Genomic DNA, 24,354 nt, shown 5'->3' with positions numbered 1-24,354 from the left:
TAAAGTCATCCATACATGAAGGAGATGTAGAACTCATACTAATAAGTACATGCATTATTTAAATGTTCATGCATAATTATGATATATACACGTGAGTTTGATGGTAGCATGCTAATTATAATTTATATTGTGTTTGTAAGGAGATAACTACTTAATTATTGCACATATGTGAAATGAATGCATGTTATATTTGGTTCTATTCATGTACATTGTGTTATTGTATTTTCTTATTGAGACTATGAGTCTGTTATGAAATATGTAAGTACAGATTAATCTGTTGAGATTATGATGGAATGTTGTGGTGGTGACAAGAGGCATTATTTTTCTTTCCCGAAATTGCAATTTGGAAAAACAATTATCATTTATATTGGACTTGAACTACGCTTTATTTATTGAAGACTGGAATAATTTAAATGGTGAATAATATTCTATTTGATTCAATCTTATGTTAATTGAATGACATGTAACTCACCTAAGGTTTTAACCAAAAGCAAATTGATGTTTCTGTTGTTAAAAAGAAATCGTATATTTTCAGGTTAATATTTTTGGAAGTTACAAAGACTCACCGATGATATTCATAATATATTTATACTAACCTTCACACATTTGCACAAATATGTTGTGAACCTCTGACTATGGTTAAAATGTGACACCTGAAAATTCAGTCAATATAACCAAGTTTTTTTTAAATAAGAACACAACGAAAGAAGCTTGCTTTATAAAAACCGATTAAGGAGAAAACATCCACAACACTTATTTGAACTTAGAGTTAAATCCACTAATCGTTTCCATTTCATCAAAAATGAAAGTTTATTCATACAAAGTCCCCAGTTACAAAATTTCAAAATTTTAATAGGTGGAAGTCCCAAAATTATTGAGGTCTCAAGAATAGAATGGGTACCGAGTTTGGCCTCAAAAAGCACATGAGTACTCAACATCAACAACCTAAAATGCTCGCCTACTGATGAATATCTGAAAAATGAAAGAGAAACATGGGTAAGACCAACCACTATCTCAGCAGGACACTCGACCTTCTGTCTTGTGATAACGAACACATATAGGTCTATAAGCAAGTAGGACCTACCAAAGGTCTACAATATAACCACAAGTCACACACCCGTCTCTTTGCGAGATTTGACTCCATACATCATTAACTCGAGAGAAAACACCAACAACAGGTCACACAAACAAAACATGCATAATCCTAGATGCATGCACATATTTTAATTATTTTCTCCATTTAAGTATTCTTTTTTGCTCTCTACATTATGCGCATTGCAAATTATTTATTTTGATATTACCACGAGGGCACCATTGCTTCGGGTCACTATAGGCTCATCAGTCTACATGATGGTGTATTTTCAATCATTGGTATTTTTTGTATTTTCTTAAATCTCATGAGCACTCAGTTACACTAGCACTAAGGTCTAAAACCCTTTATCAAGGCATTCCTTTCCCCATAAGAAGTCGTAGTGTAACGATCTTAATTTTAGCTAAAAAATACATTAAAATTTTTAATTATGAAAAATATCTCATGGATCTGGGGTCCATTACAGATTAACATTAACAACCGAATTCATTCATTCAAACCACAACTTAAATTAAATTATTACAATCCATAATTAAATTTAATAAACTTAAACATAAGGTCTCGGGTTATAAAATCCAATTCATCCAACTGTCCCGACTCATGGTACATCGAAGTTGCCACCCTCAGCAAGCCAGTTTCACCATCATTTCTCAGCTAAGCATGAGCCTCATTACCTGAAAAATGTTAAATATATTGTGTGAGAACTCACAGTTCCCGTACGAAGTCCTGTATTACCCAACCATAAAGAGTAAAGTATAAATCAAATAAATATATATTTCAAAAAGCAGTTATGCATACATATCGATTCAAATATGAAATGATAATTTAGATATGATATACAATTCAGACATGCTAGCACCCAATAAATTCACATGTATTCGCATAATCACATGATACAAAAATTAATGCAGACATAATGCATATATAAAGACATACACGATATATAAAATAATGCAACTACATGAATAGCTTTTATCACATTTTCTTTTATTGACACTTCTTTTTAATGCATGTGTATTATTAATGTCAAACAAATTGAGTTTCAATCTCAATTAAGACCCAAAAGTACCAGACAGGCCAATCCCGAGATTCACGATAATACCCAATTGTATCTTAATCACACATAATATATTTTATTATTAATTAAGCATTACACATATACCTCTACAAATGTTTAGAGAATACATTATCGTAGGCCGAAACATGCGGAAAACACATCACCCAGATGTCAGGATGAAAGGAAACACATCACCTTACATCACTTTCTTGGTATACAATTTCTCAACCGCTTGAACCAACATTACCACCCCTACAAAAAGTGGTGGAAAGTTTCCTACAACCGTGATTGAGAACATAAACCTTCCTATGGGTTCTCGAGAAACACAATGCACATGGTGTTTGGTATCTCACAAGTCCCAAGCGACTTGCAATCTAGGGAACCTGCTACACAAGCAAAATAACTATGAACAAAATTACATTGTTTAGGTCTCTTTTACCTTTTTAAATATCAATTATTCTTTCCTCAAGAATCACAATGGGCAACCCACATCCATAGCATACACATCACCATGCATTAAAAAGTATATTATTGTGTGCTTACGAGTGTCACCATTTATATGCATTATAATACAATAAAGCAATGCATGAACATGATTAATTCATAATTAAAGCACTACCACATAACCTCAATTAGGCTCACATATGACCCAATCATAAGCCATAAGTAATTCGGTTCATCTTTCGAACTGTATCATGCACATGAGCAAACATTCGCCTCTTGCGACATTCATTAGTTTCAAAATAATAATCATAAACCTGCACATGATCATCAAACACATGAATATAACATCATATCATGTTATACTATATCATCATGTTGTATACATCAAATTTAGTTCACGTTTAAAACCCATACATGCAAACATATCAAGCCATAATATACACACCATTCAAAACATTCAATATAGAATTCTGTAAAAACAAAACTTTTACCGAAATTATATAATTCTAGCCCTCAATAATTCAGTGTATTCACACACATCTTACCTGAATTCAAGTGAAAACCTGACCTCAAAATTATTTTAAATAAATTTTTAAAAATTCTGCAATTACAGACTATTTTCTATTGATAGAAGAGACATGTTCGTCCATCAAACACATAAACAAGGATGCTTAAACACTAAAATAAATTTTGATAAATTTTTTTAGCATAACTTGACATATCCACAATAAGCACACAAAAAACTAGATCAAAAAATGTTTCTAAACATTAATTAAAAATTTTGTACAACTTGTAACATTTTTCCCTAGATAGAACAAATTTTAGGAAAATATGATTTTTGGGCAATCTTGCTTGGTTTTTAATTCTTGAACCACAATGAATTATAACATAAATTTTGTATCACAGGTTATCAGATATATCAAAAATCAACAATAAAAATGTTAGATCAAAATAATATAGAATCAAAAGAATATGATTTTTCTAAAATCATACTGTCAAAATGGGTTCACTGTTCATGACAAATCTTTTACACTTACTTACATATGACATATCTCCCTCATCCAAACTCAAATGAATGCAAGGTTTAGACTGAAATCTTCATCTATGTGTAGAGTATCCTTGCTTTTATTTACATTATTAAAGGAAAAAAAATCAATGCAATATGATTTGGAAGAAGGAAGTGTAGAAGATCAAGAAAATGACCTTAACTAAGATGTACGAGTTTTTTTTTATGACGATTCAACAATGGAACAATAAGTTTGATTGATGTAATTTTTTATTCATATTTCAGCCTTTGACATTTTACTAGGATGGAATTTTGGTTGGAAGATAATTTGTTTTTGCTTATCTTAAAGGGAAATGAGCATTGCATGACTTTTCATACAATGCAAATCTAAAATTACCGATGCTAAAAAAACTAGCAATTTTATACTAGTAATTGTTTGTTTCTTTTTGTTTGTTGGTTAAGAACACCTATGTTGTAACCCTCTTGATAGAATTTATGTTTCAATTTCGATGAAAATATTAAATATTATGATTTTTTTTAAATCATTATTTATGTTCTTACATTGATAATATATATGGATGATGTGCAACTGCTTAATCAATAGGTGCTTGAACACTCGTTTTTCACAACAACGAGGGGCCACGACACCGACTCCTTAAACTCCATTTACTTCCTCTTGCAGCCCAACACAGTCCTCCGACCACCTCACAAACAAAAACCCACGTCCGCCTTCCCTCCCTCTATTTTTTTCACACCTCTTGCTTGTGTTGTTTGGCCGCTTCTCTCTGGTGTTCTCTTTTCCATTCCCTTCCATCCATCATTTTTGCCTGACCTAACTGCAAACAACCTTTTTCTTCTTTCCGTAGTGTCTTTTCTTTGGGCAAGGGGGGGAAATGGGCGTCCTGGAGTTCGCGAATCTCTCCCTCTCTTCCACATTCTGTGTCGGGTTCCGACGAAACTTGTGGTGCGATTCCTGCATCTGCGAGTGGGAGTCGGGCAAGGGGAAAAGTAACAGCAGAAGCAGCAGGCGGAGCGGGGGTAGCAGAGTCTGCCGTGCTTCTTTCACGCCCATGGAGACTGCCAGAATCAAGGTCGTCGGCGTCGGCGGTGGTGGCAACAATGCCGTCAACCGGATGATCAAAAGTGGGTTGCAGGTGTGGTTTCCGAACTCCCACCCCTCCTTTTTCTTGTATTGCGATTTTGTTTGAACACAATTCGGTCTGAGACAGCGATCCCTTGTCGAACGGTAAACGCTTACAATGTAAAGTAAACGGGGTGCTAAGAATTAGGCATATATCACTGAAGTTCCTCAAATGCATTGCTTGAACATGGAGAAATCGTGCCTGAATATGATGTTGGCAAGGTTGATGCAGTCTCTGGAAACGCTAATGAGGATAGATTAGGTCGCTTGAGCTACGGATTCTCCATATAAACTTCTAATAACCTGACTGTTACTGTTGGCCTGAAGATGGCAACCTTGCTTAGTTAGCGAAGGAACAATTCTGGATATAAGAAAAGATTCCCTTCCCCATGTGCTTCCTCAAATGTGTTAATTACTTCAGTTGAGTCGTGGAAGAGTTATGGTTTCGAATTCATCAAGTCTACTAAGCACATTGCCATGCTTATTTGGTGGCTATAATATTGTGGAGTTGCTGAAACTGTTCTTACTCTCTATTTGTGGCCTTTCTCCATGGTAGCTTTCTTACCCAATTCGTAGCTATGATTTAAGTCATCTTGGTCATCAAGCTACCAGAATTGGGAGTTTGCTTAAGGGACCTAGTTGTGAGAAGCATGGGGGGCTGACTACAACTGAGATAGATTTATGAATGGTTGAGTTAACGGTTGATGGTATGCTGTTTTGGAGTGACTTGCGTACTTAAAGCTTAAGAATATGCAGGTGGTCATGTCTCACCCTTATATATAAGAGAAGAAATTTCCTTTTCTTTTTTTGATTTTTTTTCGCACTTGTGCTGTTATTTTGTCTCATATGCATCGGGAAAGAGATAGTTCCACCCTTTTTTTTCCTTTTTCAGGGACTGGCCATCTCAAGTTGCAGTCTTGTTACCATCAGGGAAGGTGGTGGTTGAGAGTTATCTGCTTGGCTGGAGCTCTTGCTCCACACGTTTTCATTTTGCTTTTCCCGTGATTCATGCATATGGAATAACATGTTTATACTTTTCCTGTTACACTTTACATAAGCATATCATGATATAGCATTTTGGATTTTAAGAAGCCAATTAACAGCTGGACACAGTTGGACTTATATGTACTCGGTGATGCCAGAAATGTTGGAAACTTTTGACTTGAAATTAATTCTATTCTACCATAAATAAGTTTGATTAGTTTTTGCCAATACAAGGAACCAAAAGTTTTGCCTGCCAACGTAATGATTGGTTGGTAGTGTTATTACTGGATGTGGTGAGTATTGCCTGGCGGTTTGGTTGATGTTCAAGTTTGTTAAATGCAATCAAAATGGGGGCTTATTTTCATCACTTGGCAGCTCATTCATGAAAGACACTATGCTGGTAGCTGTCATCCTGCTTCAGAGTCATGATAGTTCACATTCTAAGATGGATAATCACAGAAGATGCTTTGGGATCAATGAGATAGTTGGATGATTAGGTCACACTATATATCACAACAGAGGGTCCCAGCTTTGATCCCACGGGGATTATTCCCCAAGCTTGCATACCCAAAAAGCAAAAAAAAAAAGAAGAAAAGAAAAGAAAAGAAAAAGAGAAGCATGCTTCCAGTCTATTGATTAAATCATTTCCCTTAGCATGTTACTATCTTTTCTTAGTCACTTGTTTTCTACCTTTTTCATGATGTGGTGATGCTCCCTTTTACTACCTTCCAAATCAGGGTGTCGAGTTCTTTGCGGTTAATACAGATGCTCAAGCGCTTAAGCATTCAGCTGCAGAGAATCCACTACAAATTGGACAAATGTTGACTCGTGGACTAGGTCAGTTATTCATGCTGAAAAAATATTTACAGTATCAGGCAATGTTATCTTGATTTATTTCTTTCAAATGCCTGCACAGACATCAGTATCTTAGATGATGTTTAACATATGGATTAACCTATTACCCTTTAATTACATTAACTGTTCGGTATCAATTAATTTTTTCCATTCAGAGGTGCAGGTACTGGTGGAAATCCATTACTTGGAGAGCAAGCTGCAGAGGAATCCAAAAAGGCAATTTCGGATGCCCTCAAAGATTCTGATCTTGTGTTTATTGCTGCTGGTATGGGTGGGGGTACTGGTTCAGGTGCTGCACCTGTTGTAGCACAGATATCAAAGGATGCTGGCTATTTGACTGTTGGTGTGGTTACTTATCCCTTTAGTTTTGAAGGTCGTAAAAGGTCCTTGCAGGCAAGTGTTTCATGAAGGCTTTTGCTTTTGATTTGATTGGTCATTTGACTATCATAGTTCTTTTAGTTACTGAATTTTGAAATATATATGTATATATATATTGGTTCCTCCTAACTGTAGGAGGGTGTGGACAGTCTTAATTTTTCAATTGATACTATTTTTTAGAGAATCTGATCTTGCAGGTGTTATCTATATGGTCTGTTTAGTAGGAATAGGTGTTTGGGTCATCTGATTATGATATGGGAGCTGGTTTTTATAAGGCTTCAAAAATCAATGACTTTGAATTTTTATAAAATTATGGACTCATAGAATTAAAATTTTACATTGCACAAACACGATCCAAAAGTCAATTCCTAGCAAATGAATTACACTGAACACATTGTGGGGTCATATTTGCCAAATACGACTCAAAACATCAAAAATCAGTGTTGTCTACACCATATGGACGGTTAGGGATCAATGATCCTATATATATATATAATTGCAATCTTTGACAGGTTCATTTATACTTTGCACATTTTCTGGTAATAGGTTTTTGTAGAATAATCAGAAACTGTCAACTTCATTAAAAAGGTAATGATTTATATTCACCTGCATTTTGAAATAAATTATATGATGAGCTATGTAGGTAGTTGTTGTTGGACAATAGGTTAATGAACTCTATGCCATGCCCGAGAATCCTTAAGCTCAAATTGGGTTTTGACTTCCGATACATCAACTATTTTTATGTTACTGTGTTCTGGTAAAATTTTCTTCTTTCCAAAAATTTAAAAATAAAAATGAAAAAATAAGAAGAAAGATGGAAGAGATGGAAACTGCTATTTTCCTTGGGAAAATGACTTTGGTACTTGTTACAAGAAAGGGTACCTTAAGTTGCAGTACATGTTCTTCCTCTGTGCTTGGCATGTTAATATGACATTGTACCAAGATTTGCATATCTTGTTCGCCATTCTCTTGTTGTACATAGGTTACTGTCTTTCATACACACAGAGGCGCAACCGTAGTTAATTCAGACATTCATATGCCCATTTCCTGCCTGAAGTATGGTGGCAAGAATTTATGTTTGGAAGCATCTACCTGAACTTTAACATTAGTGATTTGTGGATCTTCTTGATTGCAGGCACTAGAGGCAATTGAAAATCTTCAAAAGTCTGTTGATACACTTATTGTCATTCCAAATGATCGGTTATTGGATGTTGTTGAAGAACAAACCCCCTTACAGGAGGCTTTCCTTCTTGCCGATGATGTTCTTCGTCAAGGTGTGCAAGGAATTTCAGACATAATCACTGTAAGTCATTCAAAAATCTCTTTCTTCCAGCCATCTTTCAATACATATATGGTCTTTTACTATCTTTCCTCCTGGCTCTTGTATGCTCATATGCTCGTCTTTTGCTGATAGCTATGATGATACCTAATGCATTTAAGCTATAACATGTGCTGCAGATACCTGGATTGGTAAATGTGGACTTTGCAGATGTCAAGGCTGTTATGAAAAACTCAGGAACTGCAATGCTTGGGGTTGGTGTTTCTTCTAGCAAGAATCGTGCTGAAGAAGCTGCTGAGCAAGCAACTTTGGCACCTCTGATTGGATCGTCTATTGAATCTGCTACCGGTGTTGTGTACAACATCACTGGAGGAAAGGACATTACTCTGCAAGAAGTCAATAGAGTCTCTCAGGTGCTCTAAATAACTTACTTTTTCACTTCCTCAGTTGAATTTCTTAAGCATCTGATACGTTTCTTGAATAATTTTCTTCTTTTTCTTTTTGTGTGTTTTTCAACTGTATCATTAGTATCCTTTGACTGTTTCAAAGTGCTTATTTTTTTCTTATATCACCTTTTGAAGTTGCATGTTCGATTCTATGATATATGCCTGCACATATATAAACATATCAGATGCATGGGTAGATCAAATTCCCAGAGCCACTGGCATGCCGCATGAATTCTTATAATCTTGATAGAAAGCTCTTGTGTCCTCGGTCTCAGGCTTATCTATCTGGATGATATCACTGGGGGTTTCTGCTAGTACAATTTTGTCACTATTGAAAAGTTTACTGCTGATCTGAAACATTTTATAATATAAAATGTCAAGGATAGAAAAAAAAGTAATTCTTTTATTGTTGTTATTCTTCATTTTTAGTAAGTTACTAATTATTTAGCACAATAAATAGGAGAGACCATATTCAGCATCTCATACTGCATTCCATTTGGATTTTGTCGGGTCTGTTTTCAGATCTGACCTGCTTTCTCCCTTTTGCCTTAAATACTGATTTTTTAAGTCTTATACTGTGAATTATATTTATTTATTGGTTTGTAATAAACAGTTTTCATGTACTTACAGAGTTCCTATATGCACTTTTAATAAAATATGCCAAGTGGTCCGTGCATTGCTTTGAACTTGCAAGTATAAATTTTTTGTCTAATCACAAATGGAATTTTCATAATTGAGTAAAGCATGTTAAAAGGATATAATAACACAATAATGAGACAACATAAAATTAAACTAGATGCATTCTTGATGCCAACTAATTTTGCTTTGGTCATGCAACATTACATTATTTACTAATTAGTTCTAATATATGTCTGATCAATCATTTCTAAGTACTGAGCTGTTATGTAACTATAAATGTACAGTACAACTAGGGGTGTCAACGAGTCGGGTTTACCTGGACCCGACCCGTGCTAAACCCTATATGGTCCAGGTATGGTGATAAATAAGAAGACCCAATTAAGACCTGGGTCCGGACCCAAAGGTCCGATTAATACATGGACCCAGGTATAGTTTGTAAAATTTTATACCAGGGGCCCTACCTGAGTTCCGATTAAGACCAGCAATTTTTCAATGTAAAAATGATAAAAAATATTGTTTTACCGGGTATGGCCCGGGTCTGGTTCATGTAGTTCTTATCAGGTCCGGGTATGGTTTCTTGTGGGTCCGATTAGACCCAGGTCCAGACCCAATACCATACCCGAAAATTGGATCCAGGTCTGGTTCCACCTGGGTCCGAAACAAACCCGACCCGCTGACACCCCTAAGTACAACACACCCAATATGGTTGCATAAACTTGCAAATCTAAGCCATAGATAGGTCTCAATGTTGTCTATTATTATTGATTGGCTTCACAGTTGTCAGAGCAAGACAGTGAATAGGAAGAAGGAAATATAAACTTTCAGTGGATTCAGGATGTGGGAAGCGAAAGGGAGCAATGATTGGAATCATTTGGGAAATGGAATAGGATAATAAGCGTGTGCGTCTTCTTTTAGAGATGGAGATCATAATATATATTTTATGTTAGTAAATTCCTAAATCACTTTATTAATGAAGAATAAATAATGAAACTATATGTGCAACATTCAAAGGCAGTGGTTCTTTATGCAACATTCAAGAAATGTATGACATTTGTAATAGAAAGTTTACTTTCTACACCATGGTACTGGATATGAAAATAATTCATTCAATTTTTTGAGACATTCTATAAGTCCAGCAAAATATTGCATGACATTGTGAAGAATGTATGATCCTGTTTAACAAACACAAATGTAAGTACTTTATGATATTACTACTGTAGGAACAAAAGCATCACAGTTTTTATGATTGGATGAACTATTATTATCTCTATTTGAGGATCATAAATTAAAATAAACAAAAGCATCCCAATTTCTATAGATGGGGGCAGATTTTTTTTTTATTGTTTATGTTTTCATTTTAAGATTACCATTTCCAGGTTACGACAAATTTGTTTTGTTCTGTCTACAGGGGTCCTCGACTAGAAATTAACATGAATTTACCTGAATGGATTGAATTCAATCCAATTCAAGTGTCCAATACAAATGTTGTGTAGATACAGTGTGGTCTGGTTGTGACACAATGTTAATGCCTGTGGACTCAGGTCTGATTCAGATGCAACCGATGTAACATTAGGTTGAATTTGGACTCAGTTGAACTCAAGTCCAATGGGTCTGTAGTTGCTTCTATGGTTCTGAAACTCTTTATTTCAATCATATCACCATTTGGGTTCAACAATGGTACATGGATTTAAATCACAAATGGGTGCATTTAGTTTTAGTCCATCTAATTCTATCCATGTAATCTAAAACAGATCCAACCAAAAGCGAAATTTTTGTTTAACCTACAAAGTCCATCCTAGATTAGAGTTACATCCCCTTGGGACAATTCATATTTTTATGAATATATTTTTTTCAACCTAAGTCCATTTTGAATGGGTTTATCGTTCCAACTTCGATTAACACTTGTAGACTTGGATTCACATGTGGATTCAACTAAAATTTACATAGATTCACCAGGTGCATATTGGATTCCATTTGGTAGATCTTGTGATTAAAGTGGATTCAGTAGAGTATTTGACCAACCTCCTCAGTAGAGTTATAGGGGACTTTGGTTTGGCCTGTTTAAAATTGACTCGGATCTCAATGAGGATTTTAAAAAAGTGCACTAGGTATCCATATATATTATTTATACTGATACACAGTGTATCCAACCTAATTGGTTCATAGTAATATGTAATATAGATCTGTAGTTGTTTGATTCCATATCTAGACCCAACCAAGCCTAATTACATATAGCTAGTTATAGTCAAACGTAGATCCAAATCTTGACCTAAGTAATTTGGATGTGAAAAACCTTTTCAATAGATATGGTTTAGTTCATCTGGACATTTCATTTTTATCCTTGTTAGGATTTAATTCTCTATTTCTCTATCAAGATTTATTTGTTAAAAGTATGTTTATAGTAATTGGATGGTGACAAATTTGCCTGTGTGGTTAGATTTGCTTAAAAATACATGACTAACTTTGTGGTGGTGCACAATCTTGACCAAAGACTTGTCCTCCCCCCTCTCTCTCTCTCCCTCACTATATATATATATATATATAATCACAAATATCAGTCTGGGCTATATCTCGGTGATGCAAAATCTCGGGATATTATTGGTTTTCAGTAAATCTCAAGAAAATCTCAGCGTTTAAAAAAATAAAATGACAAAATTGAAAAAGTAAGAAAAACAGAAATTTTGGACAAGCTTCCTTCCTTCTTTCCTTCTTTCCTTCTTCCTCCTCCTCCTTTCCTTCCTTTCCTCGCTTCTTTCCTTTCCTGCTTCCTTCTTTGCTTCTTCTTTCCTTTCCTTCTTCCTTCTTTGCTTCTTCTTTCCTTTCCTTCTTCCTTCTTTCCTTCTTTTCTTTTCTCCTTTTTCACCTCACACGAGGCTAAAGGAGACACCTATATATCACAATAATATTGTGATAGTATGACAATAATATTGCAATATATATAAATTTTTGATATTTTCAAAATATTGTGTCCTTTAAAAACACTTTTTGAATTTAGTGATAATATCACAATATTTTGAAAACATCACTTGTATATACACAGTGGCCATATTTGCTAGTCGTTTGTAAGTATAAATGCCTCTTATTTTTCATTTTTTGGTTGTTTTTCATTAAACCAACCTTATAGATGTGATCTACATGTTTTTCTTAGTGTGAATCGGCTCTTAAATTTCCTGATTATGGCTTATGGGCAGGTTTGTATAAGGCTTCAAAAATCAATGGCCTACAATGTTCGATAGTTTTCTGATCATAAAAGCATGTTTTTTTCATTTAAAAACATGATTTCAAAAGTCGATCCTTTGAACATGCTGAATCCATCTATGAGGTTTGATTGGATTAGAACAAGTTGTGCCATAGAGATCCAGTGGTGTTTGTACCTACAAATGTTTGTAGCAAACGTTTTCCCATATATATAAAACAATATTAAAGGCAAAATCTCGTGTTATTTTGAAAACACTAAAAATTTATATATCGAGATAATATCACAATATTATCAGTTACTTTCACTTTTTTACTTCTTTTCTATATTTTAAATATGTTTTCGTTTTTCCTTTTATAATTTTTATTTGTTTCTTTTGTTATATGTTTACTTTATTATCTAAACATGTCATCTTCTTACTTATTTCTGCTATTTTATATTTTTTTATTTTTAAGCTGAATTTTCTCAAGATTTTCCTTGAGATTTATCAACTAATCCTATATTATTTTGAGAAATTGCCTTGTCGAGATAATATTTGTGACTATATATATGGAGAGAGAGAGAGAGAGAGATGGGAACATTCCAAATGGGTTGAAATGGGCTTTCCAGGGTTTTTTTTGCAATTCTGACTCGTAGATGTGTTGGACATGGTTGATTTGTTAGATATTGACCCCTAGATCATGCTTTTCTAATAAAAAAGGATCTTTTGAGCCTTGAAAGTTTACAGAGATTTTGGATCATTGATTTTTCAAACCCTATAAAAACCGACTATTGTGTAGGATTCAAATGACCCAAGGGTCAATCACTAAAAATCAAACATGTAGATCACATCACATTTGTATGGTTAGAATTAAAAAAAAAAACACTAGAAAACCCATTTTGCATATTTCATTTTTGAGGTTCCCATCACACTATATGTGGATATGTATTTGCTATAGTCGATTTTACCTACAATCTGGTCAGAATCTCGTGATGAAAGTTTTTTTACTCAATTTAACATTATGGTTATGTTCAGCATGTTCAATTTAGTGTGAATCAACCAGTGAATTGTGTTTTTTTGACCAAAAAACATATTTTTTTTATGTCAGAAAAAATTGCATTCATGACTGTTGATTTTTGCATCACCTGAAAAGCCTGTTCACACATTGGATTCCAGCAATCCAAAAGCTAATTCCTACTAAATGGAGCATGTAGACCACATTTATGAGGTTAGATTAAAAAGAAAAAGAAAAAAAAGGTTTTGCTAGGTCAATATTGTAGATACAATCCATCGTAAAAATTATATATATATATATATATATATATGTATATATGTATATCACCAATATCGTTTTTGGCAATTTCTTGGTAAGGTTTTTCTCAAAAACATCTTGGAAGTTCAGTAATAAAAGGCATAGATTTGTAGTAGTGTTTTCTTATGAAAATATAAAGAAACAGTTAGAGGAGTTCATAATATATAATAACAAAAATTTAGAAAGTACACAAAATATACAAAATAATAATTTTTGAAAAACTATATTATGATATCTATGTTATGGTGATGCTTTCAAAATATTGGTGGTATTGGTGACTATATATTGTGAAGACTGGCAGGCACGTGTTTGTTTGTCTCCATGGGCATCTCTTTTTTATTCTTTTTCCCTCTCTTTTTTCTCTTCTCGTCTTCTTCCTCTTCTATTGTTTCCCTCCTTCTCTCTATCCCTCCAGCGTGAGTCCAACAGCTGCTGCGATGGCTATGAACAGCTGGCACCAACCACACCAGCCAATTGGTTGGCCAATAGACTCCCAACATACATACACTCCTTTGTTTGTGATGGATGCTAGGCTGAGTTTTCCCTTTTCAAAGACCTGTATGGCTGAGCTAGGCGAGCAGATCGAACCAGTTCAAGATACTTGGTATCAGAGCTGATGGTTCTAGGAACTACCATGTTTCTGTGAAAGCTGCAAACCAAGGTTGACACCGTGCGCATGTAGCATGACATGGCAGACATTCTGCACGAACTCTGAGAAACCAACTGAACCATGGCAGACAAGATTTCTGTGATTGCCACAAGCCTTGCTGATTTGGCATGACGAATCTCCATTGTGGTTGATGTAATGAAATGGTGGTCTTCAACAAATGCACAAATAACTCACAAACAAGTGTCTATTGGAGACACTACAAGCATGACCCTTGAAAGGGTATAAAGGGAAGAACACTTGAAAAATAAATAATACTTTATTCATGAACAAAATGCTTAAGAAGCATGGTTATTTACATTGAAGGGGTTCACCCCTATATATACAAAAAAGTGGGAGAGAGAGGAGAGCTCATTTTGAGCTCTCCAAAAAGAGACGTTGGATTCCAACGTCTCTTAATATAGCTGTTGGACTACAGTCCAACAACATTTATTATTATAGCTGTTGGACTATAGTCCAACAACATTTATTATAGCTGTTGGACTAGTCCAACAGCTATTTGCACTGGATCAAATATCTAGTTTCTATTGAACTAGATGCTAAAAAAGAAAATAAAGAAAAATAGAAAAAGAAAATATAATAATATTAAATAATATATATATATATATTACAGTTTATATTTTAACACTTCCCCTCAAACTTACGGTACAATGAGCGAAAGTTTGTCTAAGAGGAAGTGAAATCTGGGAGCAGCGAGAGGCTTGGTGAAGAAGTCTGCTAATTGATATTCTGATGTAACATATGGTAGATCAATGGTTCCATGTAAGTATTCCTCTCTGACATAGTGACAGTCCATCTCAATGTATTTAGTGCGCTCATGGAATGTCCGGTTGCTTGCAATGTAGATCGCACTTTTGTTGTCAAAGCACATCTTTGAAGCTTGTGTTGCTTTAGCTCCCATATCCGCTAGCAATCGTCTGAGCCAAACAACCTCCATAGTGGTGGTTGTCATGGCTCTGTATTCAGCTTCGGTGGAGGAAAGAGAGACTTTCTGCTGCTTCTTGCACCTCCACGAAATTAAGGTTTCACCTAGGAACACACAAAAACCAGTAGTTGAGTGTCTATTATTGGGATCACCTCCCCAGTCAGCATCAGTATATGCAACTAAATTTAATGAAGATGAAGCAGACAAGAAGAGTCCTTGTGAAAGAGAGGATTTTAAGTATCTAATAATACGCAAAATCGCTCCCATGTGCACGGAGGTGGGAGCATGCTGAAACTGACTGACTGTATGAACCGCATGAGTTATATCTGGCCTAGTAATGGAAAGATAAGAAAGAGCTCCAACAAGCTGTCTATAAGGAGTAGGATCATCAAGAAGTTCTCCATCATCAATTTTCATTTTAACATTGACAACTTCTGGAGTGTCTACTTTCTTATCATCTGTAATTCCAGACCTGGAAACGATATCAAGAGCAAATTTAGATTGAGATATCAAATACCCCCGAGGGGAATAAGCAACTTCAATGCCTAAAAAATATCTTAATAAACCTAAGTCAGTCATTTCAAAGTGAGTTTTAAGAAGAGATTTGATATTTGCAACTCCCTGTTTGTCGCCTCCGGTGATGATCATATCGTCCACATAGAGAAGAAGAATAATGATGCCTGCATCAGATTTCTTAACAAACAAAGCAGTGTCAGTTAAACAAGGTTGAAAACCAATATCAAGCATAACATGACTAAATCGGTCATACCAGGCTTTTGGAGCCTGTTTAAGTCCATAAAGAGCTTTTTCTAGACGAAGAGCTTTACCCTTAGGGATACTAATACCAGGTGGGGCTTCCATGTATACTTCTTCAACAAGATTCCCATTCAGGAAAGCATTTTTGACATCTAATTGAAAGATAGGCCATGTTCTAATGGAGGCCAAGGCTATTAAAGTTCTAACAGTGGTCATACGGGCCACAAGAGCAAATGTTTCTTCATAATCGATGCCATACTCTTGGGCATATCCTTTTGCTACTAAACGGGCCTTATATCTTTCCAGGGTCCCATCACTTTTGGTTTTGACTTTGTATACCCACCTATAACCTATAGGTTTCTTACCCGGAGGAATATCTTGTATCGTCCAAGTATTGGCCTTTTCTAGTGCATCCAATTCTATTTTCATGGCTTCTATCCATTCTATATGATTTTTTGCTTGAGAATAGGATGATGGTTCAACATATGATTGTATTAATGTAATGGCGGCCCTATACGTGGGTGAAAAAGATTCATAAGACACAAATTTTTCTGGAGGTTTAGAGATTCTAGACGTTCTTCTAGGTGAGACTTCAGAGTATTTTTGTAATGCACATGGAAGATTTTGCTCTCTACGTCTTGAATATTGTAGACTAACATCCCTATGGATTTGCTCTTTATTATCATCATTTTCAACAACAATAGGACTTTGATCATTGTCAAGGTCACATCCAACATCACATTCATTGGATTTTGAAGTTGGATCAATTAAAAACGAGTATTCAGTGACGTCCTTGGATTTTTCAAATTCAAAGAAACTTTCTTTTTCCAAAAAAGATACATTTCTTGACACATATAATTTGTCATTTTGAAAATCGAAACACCTGTAGCCTTTTTGATTATCAGCATATCCTAAAAAGGCACATGGGATTGCACGAGGAGAGAGTTTGTCATTTCTGTTAGTGAAAACAAAACATTTGCATCCAAAGACTCTTAATCTAGAATAATCTGGAGTTAAATTAACAAGCTTTTCTATTGGAGTTGTATTCTTTAATGAGGAAGATGGCATCCTATTAATGAGGTAGGTGACAGTTAGGACCGCTTCAGCCCAAAAACTTTTTGGAACTTGATTTGCAATTAGCAATGTCCTAGTAGTTTCCATAATGTGCCGATGTTTGCGTTCGGCTAGGCCATTCTGTTGTGGAGTGTGTGGACATGATCTTTGATGTGTAATACCATGTAAATTGAGATAGTCTTTGAATTCGTTGGACATAAATTCTCCCCCTGAATAGTGCGAAAAATAGAAATATCATTTTGAAACTTATTTTTAACCATTTTATGAAATATTTGGAAGTTAGCAAAGACATCAGATTTATGTTTAAGAAAATAAATCCAAGTATGTCTAGAAAAGTCATCAACAAAAATGACATAATATGTATAACCACCTTTGGAAATAACTGGTGCGGGGCCCCAAACATCCGAATGTATTAACTCAAGTGGTCGTGAGGAAATAAAAGTTCTACTAAGAAATGGTAACCTTTTCATTTTGCCAAGAATGCAGTCTTTACAAGAAAAATTTTTAGAATTACAAAATTTTTCCAAACTTGGAAAATATTGAATTTTAGACATATGAGGATGGCCAAGCCTTTTGTGCCATAAATCCAATTCTAATTTCTAAATATTATAACAAAATGCATTTTTGGGTAATTCCAAAAAGTCCATGTAATAAAGTCCTTCTCTATGGCCTTCCCCAATCAGCTTCCCTGACTGACGATCCTGTACCCAACAACCATGAGAAGAGAAGGAGATATTACATCCATAATCAGATATTTACGAGACAGATAAGAGATTCAAATTAAGTTTAGGGATATATCTAACTTCTGGGATAAAAAATCTTTTGGATTTTTGAAGATTTTCAAAACATCCTATTCCTTTTACTTCGAGAGATGTGCCATCGGCTGTAAAAACCTTTGACACACTTGAGTTATTTTTAAGACATTCGGATAGACTATTAATATTTGGGGTCATATGAAAAGAAGCACCAGAATCTAAAAGCCAAGGAAAGTTACCTGGACCGGAGAAAGATGCAACTGCCACTCCAGTTGAGGCTTCGGTTGAGGAGGATACCCCTTTGAGAAGAGGTTGAAGGATTTCCATCAGTTGAGCCATAGACACAGGTGCATCTTGATCTTTTGACTCAGATTCAACAGATGCAACTCTTTTTTCTTCTCTTCTTTTTAACTTTGGACATTGAGGCCTATAGTGCCCCGGTTCATGACAATGATGACAAATAACTTTTCTTTTATCAAAGTCGTCGTTTTGCCTTCCAAAATGAGGCGGCTTGTAAATACGAGTATGATTCCCCGGTCTAGATACAGCTAAAACGGAGTCATCATCAACTTTTGGAGTACTTTTTCTAAGTCTATTTTCCTCCATAGTGAGCTCTTATATAGTATCAACAATAGAAGGAATTTTTCCACGATGTAAAAGGGCCGATTTGGTGGATTCAAACTCCGGCCTTAGACCATTCACAAATTGATAGAAATGTTCCATATCGAGTTGCTTTTGGCGAAGCTCGATGTCTTCGGCACAATGCCATTTGGGCTCAAGAAGAGCCAACTCTTCCCAAAGTTCGGACAACTCATTATAATATTCTCGAATAGTTTTATCTTTTTGAGTCATTGTCCGAACTTTATCTTGTAAATTGCATACATGTGCAATATCTTTAAGGGAATACATGTTTTTGAGGTATTTCCAAGCCTTATCGGCATGCTCAAACTTAGCTAGACTAGAGCATTTTTTAATGTCTATGCTATTGATGAGCCATGACATAATTTTTGCATGCCCTATCCTCCATTCTTTCCATTTCTTTTCATAAGTGGCTAACGCCTTACTCTTCTCTTCTTCCGTTAGAGGAACCTCTTTATCACCCTCTTTCTTGGTAAGAGATAGTTTAGGTTCCAAATCGGAACCATCCACTATACCCCATAAACCTTTTCCCCAAATGTGGTGCTTCATAATCGAAGCCCACATTACATAGTTAGTATCATTTAACTTCATAGGAATGATGGTGATCTTATCATTGTCATCCATCTTTTACAAGGGTAAGAGAGGAATAAATAGGAGGAGAGAGAGAGAAAAATAAAAAGAAAAGAAAAAGAGTAGACAAAGGAATAAGAGAGGATACAAAACCAAAATTTTTTGTAGCACAAGTTCGCCTTTCTTCAAACAAATCTTCTTGAGCCAAGAACAAGGTGATGAAACACCTTTTGTAAATGTGGCACGGAAATCGAGGCGGAAGCACTTCAAGATCTATGGATTTTGTAGCTTTGATACCATGTAATGAAATGGTGGTCTTCAACAAATGCAGAAATAACTCACAAACAAGTGTCTATTGGAGACACTACAAGCATGACCCTTGAAAGGGTATAAAGGGAAGAACACTTGAAAAATAAATAATACTTTATTCATGAACAAAATGCTTAAGAAGCATGGTTATTTACATTGAAGGGGTTCACCCCTATATATACAAAAAAGTGGGAGAGAGAGGAGAGCTCATTTTGAGCTCTCCAAAAAGAGACGTTGGATTCCAACGTCTCTTAATATAGCTGTTGGACTACAGTCCAACAACATTTATTATTATAGCTGTTGGACTATAGTCCAACAACATTTATTATAGCTGTTGGACTACAGTCCAACAGCTATTTGCACAGTCAAGTTCCAACAGGAACTTGACTGGATCAAATATCTAGTTTCTATTGAACTAGATGCTAAAAAAGAAAATAAAGAAAAATAGAAAAAGAAAATAATAAAAGAAAATATAATAATATTAAATAATATATATATATATATTACAGTTTACATTTTAACAGTTGATCCTTTGCGTTCCAACATCTAAGAGAAGGCATTCACAATCAAATTGAGAATGCCATGATGCTCAATCATGGTAACCAAAGAAAGTCTTGGGCCAATAAGTTATCAAAATCTAACGCACATGAAGTTGAAGATCTTACATGGAGGATATGGTGATCCAACCAAGTCGATCTTACAAGATACTAAAGGTTTCATCAAGCAATCAAGTGAGCTGCACAATGAGAAATTGAGAGAAGGCGACCCAAATTCATTTGTGAAATGGCTGGCAAGAAGAAATCAGCATTTGCACCATATGAGGCCTTTTTTGGCCTTCTGATGAAAAGTGATCCTTTCTCCCCCAACTCTTCTTATTCTTTGTTGTCTCCTCTTTGTTGTCCTCTCTCTCTCTCTCTCTCTCTCTCTCTCTCTCTCTCTCTCTATATATATATATATATATATATATATATATATATATATATATATATATATATATATATAAAACATGAGGGCAGCAGCTGCTTAGATGTGAATGTGAACAGCCAGCAACCCTCCCTCTTGCTGCCTGCGTCCAAGCCAGCAGATTGGCCGGCCAAGAGCGCCCCATCATCTGTGATCATTTACGTTGTCACAGGACTCAGGCTGAGTTTGCAGACTCATAGGGCTGAGCTAGGCCAGCAGGGTAACAGCCCCAAAATCTAACCTTTTAGAACTTTCACATTTTGAAAGAGGTTTTTTTTATTATACTGGTTGGTTAAAACTTTCCAAAATGTAATTTATCAACGGATTTAATAACAGCTATGTTCCAACTGTACCAAATGCTAGAAGCACCGCCGCACACGCGGGCGTATTATTATGCTACTAGCATCAGGTTCAGTACAGAACCACCCCTAATCCAACCCAATGGATTTTATTATAGAAGGAAAGCCATAACAAAAACAAAGTCTTAAGGATAATGCGAAAATGAGTTATTCTCAAAATGATTAAAATCTTTGAGTGGGGTCACAAACGAGAAACATATAAGGAAACATAACCATATGGGATGTTTTCAAACCACATACATAAACAAATTTTAACGTTTACAATGTACTCTCATTTTAAAATATAAAAACAAGTTTATCGATCTTTACAAGTCCTTAAAATAAAACACAAGTCTGAAAATAACGCGACTGTTCTCCCCAAAAGATCGAAGAAGGTAACAATGTAGCCCTCGTGATGCCATCCGCCCTTTGCGTCAATCATCAAGAATGATATCTATAAATGCTTTTGGGCATCAATACAACTTGCCTAATGGGATACACCAATACCCAACTTGAAGAAAACAGATCAGGTATTCAAGGCCATAAACATAATGTTTCATACATCCTTAATCAAGTGATGGACAAAGATAAACGTCCTGTCAAAACATTCATCCAAGCAAGTATTCATAATACTCACAAACAATAAGCATAATCCTTATGCATTCATAACACAAGCATAACTCATATGCATTAAAAAATGTGTGATTCTTTTTCAATCCAATATATGACATGTAGTTGTTTCATATGCACATATGCATCCCACATTATATTATCTTGGGACATTTCACTAGCATTTGCACTTACGCAGATACCCATACGTAAATTAACATTTATCAATAGTGTTGTGCGCACATGCACTTGTATTCTTCAAGTATTCAACATACTAACATGCATTAACATTTATTAAACATCATGCTCACACGTACTAGCATACAACAATTGCTTCATGTTCATATGCACTAGCATGTATTCTAACTCACTATATGCTTCAATCATGTTATCAACGTGTATGACAAAAAGAATACGATATATGTTTCTAAGTTACTAAGGTAGTGTTCCTCTTAAATTAGTTGAACTCATTTGGTACGAAAGAGGGTATAGCCACCCAGAAACAACCATTGAGGTATTCATTATGTTATGTATTTTAGTATTTTTTCGAAAGCTTAATTGGGTCTATCCCAAGCGATCAATTATGTAGTGCAGTGATTGGGAGATGGACCCGTGGTTCTTGTATCAGCCTTGACCTGATAAATCGTCAGGCTAAGATCGAGCATGCATCTGCAGAGTTGTGTTGCTACTGCCTAGGACTCGCAGGTAGACCTGTTCCCTAACTTTCGTGGGACAAGGATGAGAGGAGCCCTCTATAAGTTTTCAATGTCCCACGAGGCTTGTACTGCTTACCCTCTCTCCGGTAGAACTCGAGGCACTAACATCTCGTGAAGTTGGGATGAAACCAGCCATCTTGAGAGCCTGGATCACCGATGCTTCATAATGGACCAATTGTTTAGGGCTATCTTTCATTAAGGTCATAGGTCATATTTTCAGTGCCATTATTTTTTTTTATAACGGTTTGTTTATTGCGTTCATAGATAGCCTAAGCTTGCATATTTTTCACACACAACATGCTCTTATACATGATACATTTCACAATTTATCCATGATCTTATGTACCATACATGACATAATTTATCCATGCTCTTAAGCATGATTTTTGTTAGAATTCATTCGTGCTCTTATGCACGATTCATTCATATCATGCTTACTTTATATGTCATGCTCTAATGCATGGCATACTCGGTTTATGCTAAAATCATATGGTATGCTAGAACATTCTTTCATTTCTTTCAAGCATCACACAATCATGGGTTTATCCCAAGCACATGCATAGCCCATATATAAAGATTCTCTCTCTCTCTCTCTCTCTATATATATATATATATATATATATATCCTAAAGGGCGAAGCCCAATGGACGAGTGTGTGCTAAAAGCTGCAAAAAACAATCTTCAGTGAAAGTCAAGACCACCAGTAATGGTCTTTTTTATTTTTCAATTTGGACATGCCCATTTCTATATATACTTGCATGGACCAATGTGGAGCATCAGATCTTGGGAAATCATGCAAAAATGACTTTTAATTGTGCTTCTAAAGTGCTGCTAAAAGTTGTTTTTGTGCAGGCTAAATGAGAGCTGCCCAATCTTCTCAACTGGATAGCTGTTTTTGGTGTGATTTTTGGTATGCATGAATACTGGTTCGTAGTGTGTGTAGAAGCTGCTAAAGGTTGCTTTTGTGCTGGCTTGGAGCTCTGCCCAGTCTTAATTTGATGGCTGTTTTGTCTGTTTTTCAGTGTGCATGAAGGCTGGTTCGTGGTGTGTGTGTTCCTTTGTACCTTCCATTTGCCTTTGACTAACCTTTTGTTATTGTACTTTATCTTTTCTCCGCATTTTCATTTGGCAGCTGATTACGTTTTAATAAATATTTTGTGTTTGGGTTTCCAATTGGTAAATTTAATGCATGTATTTTCTGGATGAGTTTTCCTGTTAATTCAGTCCTCTACTGATCATAAAACATATACACCTCTCCATCATGATTTGCAGGTTGTAACTAGTCTGGCAGATCCTAGTGCGAATATAATCTTTGGGGCAGTTGTTGATGATCGCTATACTGGGGAGATTCATGTGACAATAATCGCAACGGGCTTCTCACAGACATTTCAAAAAGCTCTGTTGACAGACCCCAAGGCTGCCAAACTACTGAATGGCCAAGAGACGAAGGGGTCTCCACCACTCAAGATTCCCGACTCACCTCCACATCCTTTGAGATCTCGCAAGATTTTCTTCTGAATTGTTCCTTTTCTCTTTCTTAACAAAGGTCACTGTATTGATTTTGGTAGTACATTGCGAAGGGAGGCAATGTAAATAGGCAGTTTTTTCCTTGTATAAAGGTTTTTGTGTTGTGCATTTCAGACTCCCTTTCATTTGTATTTGTTTCTCTCTTCTTTCAAGGGTTTATGTTTTCACTTCAAGATGGAGCTGATGTATCTGTTCGACGGGTCAATGGTCGTTTGATTTGAACCTTCTTACCTGTGGATCTTGGGTTAAAAATCCAACTGGGGCCTAACCTAACCATAAATCGATGAGAAAAGAAAAAAAAACATCCTCATAAACATGCTTACGAAGTCTCTCTAGCGCTGGAAAAAGCATTACAGGGTCTCCAATATATTAGGAATGGAAAATAAGCCTAGATTTCCAGTCATTGGTGTAATATCCCAATCATTCTAAGATTCTATAAGGTTCGTATACTTATATTTGCTGGTGTTTCCATGGTAAGCTTGATAAATAACAACATAGGGTTTTTAGATAACACGTATCTCCATCTTTTACAGGCAAAACAAAGCGGTGAGTGATCAATGTTTTAGTTGAAATGACTAGGAGTGATTTAGAGGCAAAATGCAAAAACGCTGCTTACGATTGTACCGAACAAGATTAATTCTCATTTCATACAAGATTGATCACTAGTATTCCAGGAATTTATCTGATCCAGTCTAATCA

The 24,354-nt window shown here is 35.5% G+C and overlaps 1 protein-coding gene across 1 annotated transcript; it reads left to right on the top strand.

The window, feature by feature from the left end:
• The first annotated feature begins 4,199 nt into the window (after positions 1 to 4,199).
• Positions 4,200 to 23,828, top strand: LOC149818694 (cell division protein FtsZ homolog 1, chloroplastic-like). Its single transcript, XM_089985986.1, has 6 exons — positions 4,200 to 4,751; positions 6,460 to 6,559; positions 6,741 to 6,970; positions 8,091 to 8,258; positions 8,414 to 8,647; positions 23,401 to 23,828. Exons 1-6 carry the CDS (start codon positions 4,491 to 4,493, stop codon positions 23,644 to 23,646), a joined length of 1,239 nt encoding a protein of 412 aa, XP_089842112.1. The 5' UTR covers positions 4,200 to 4,490; the 3' UTR covers positions 23,647 to 23,828.
• The last annotated feature ends 526 nt before the right edge of the window (positions 23,829 to 24,354 follow it).

Source organism: Nuphar pumila, chromosome 13 (assembly GCF_984573655.1).
Source record: "Nuphar pumila chromosome 13, dmNupPumi1.hap1.1, whole genome shotgun sequence".
Lineage (NCBI taxonomy): Eukaryota > Viridiplantae > Streptophyta > Magnoliopsida > Nymphaeales > Nymphaeaceae > Nuphar > Nuphar pumila.
The sequence above is the reverse complement of the archived record's forward strand: the minus strand, read 5'-3'. Positions and strand labels throughout refer to the sequence as shown.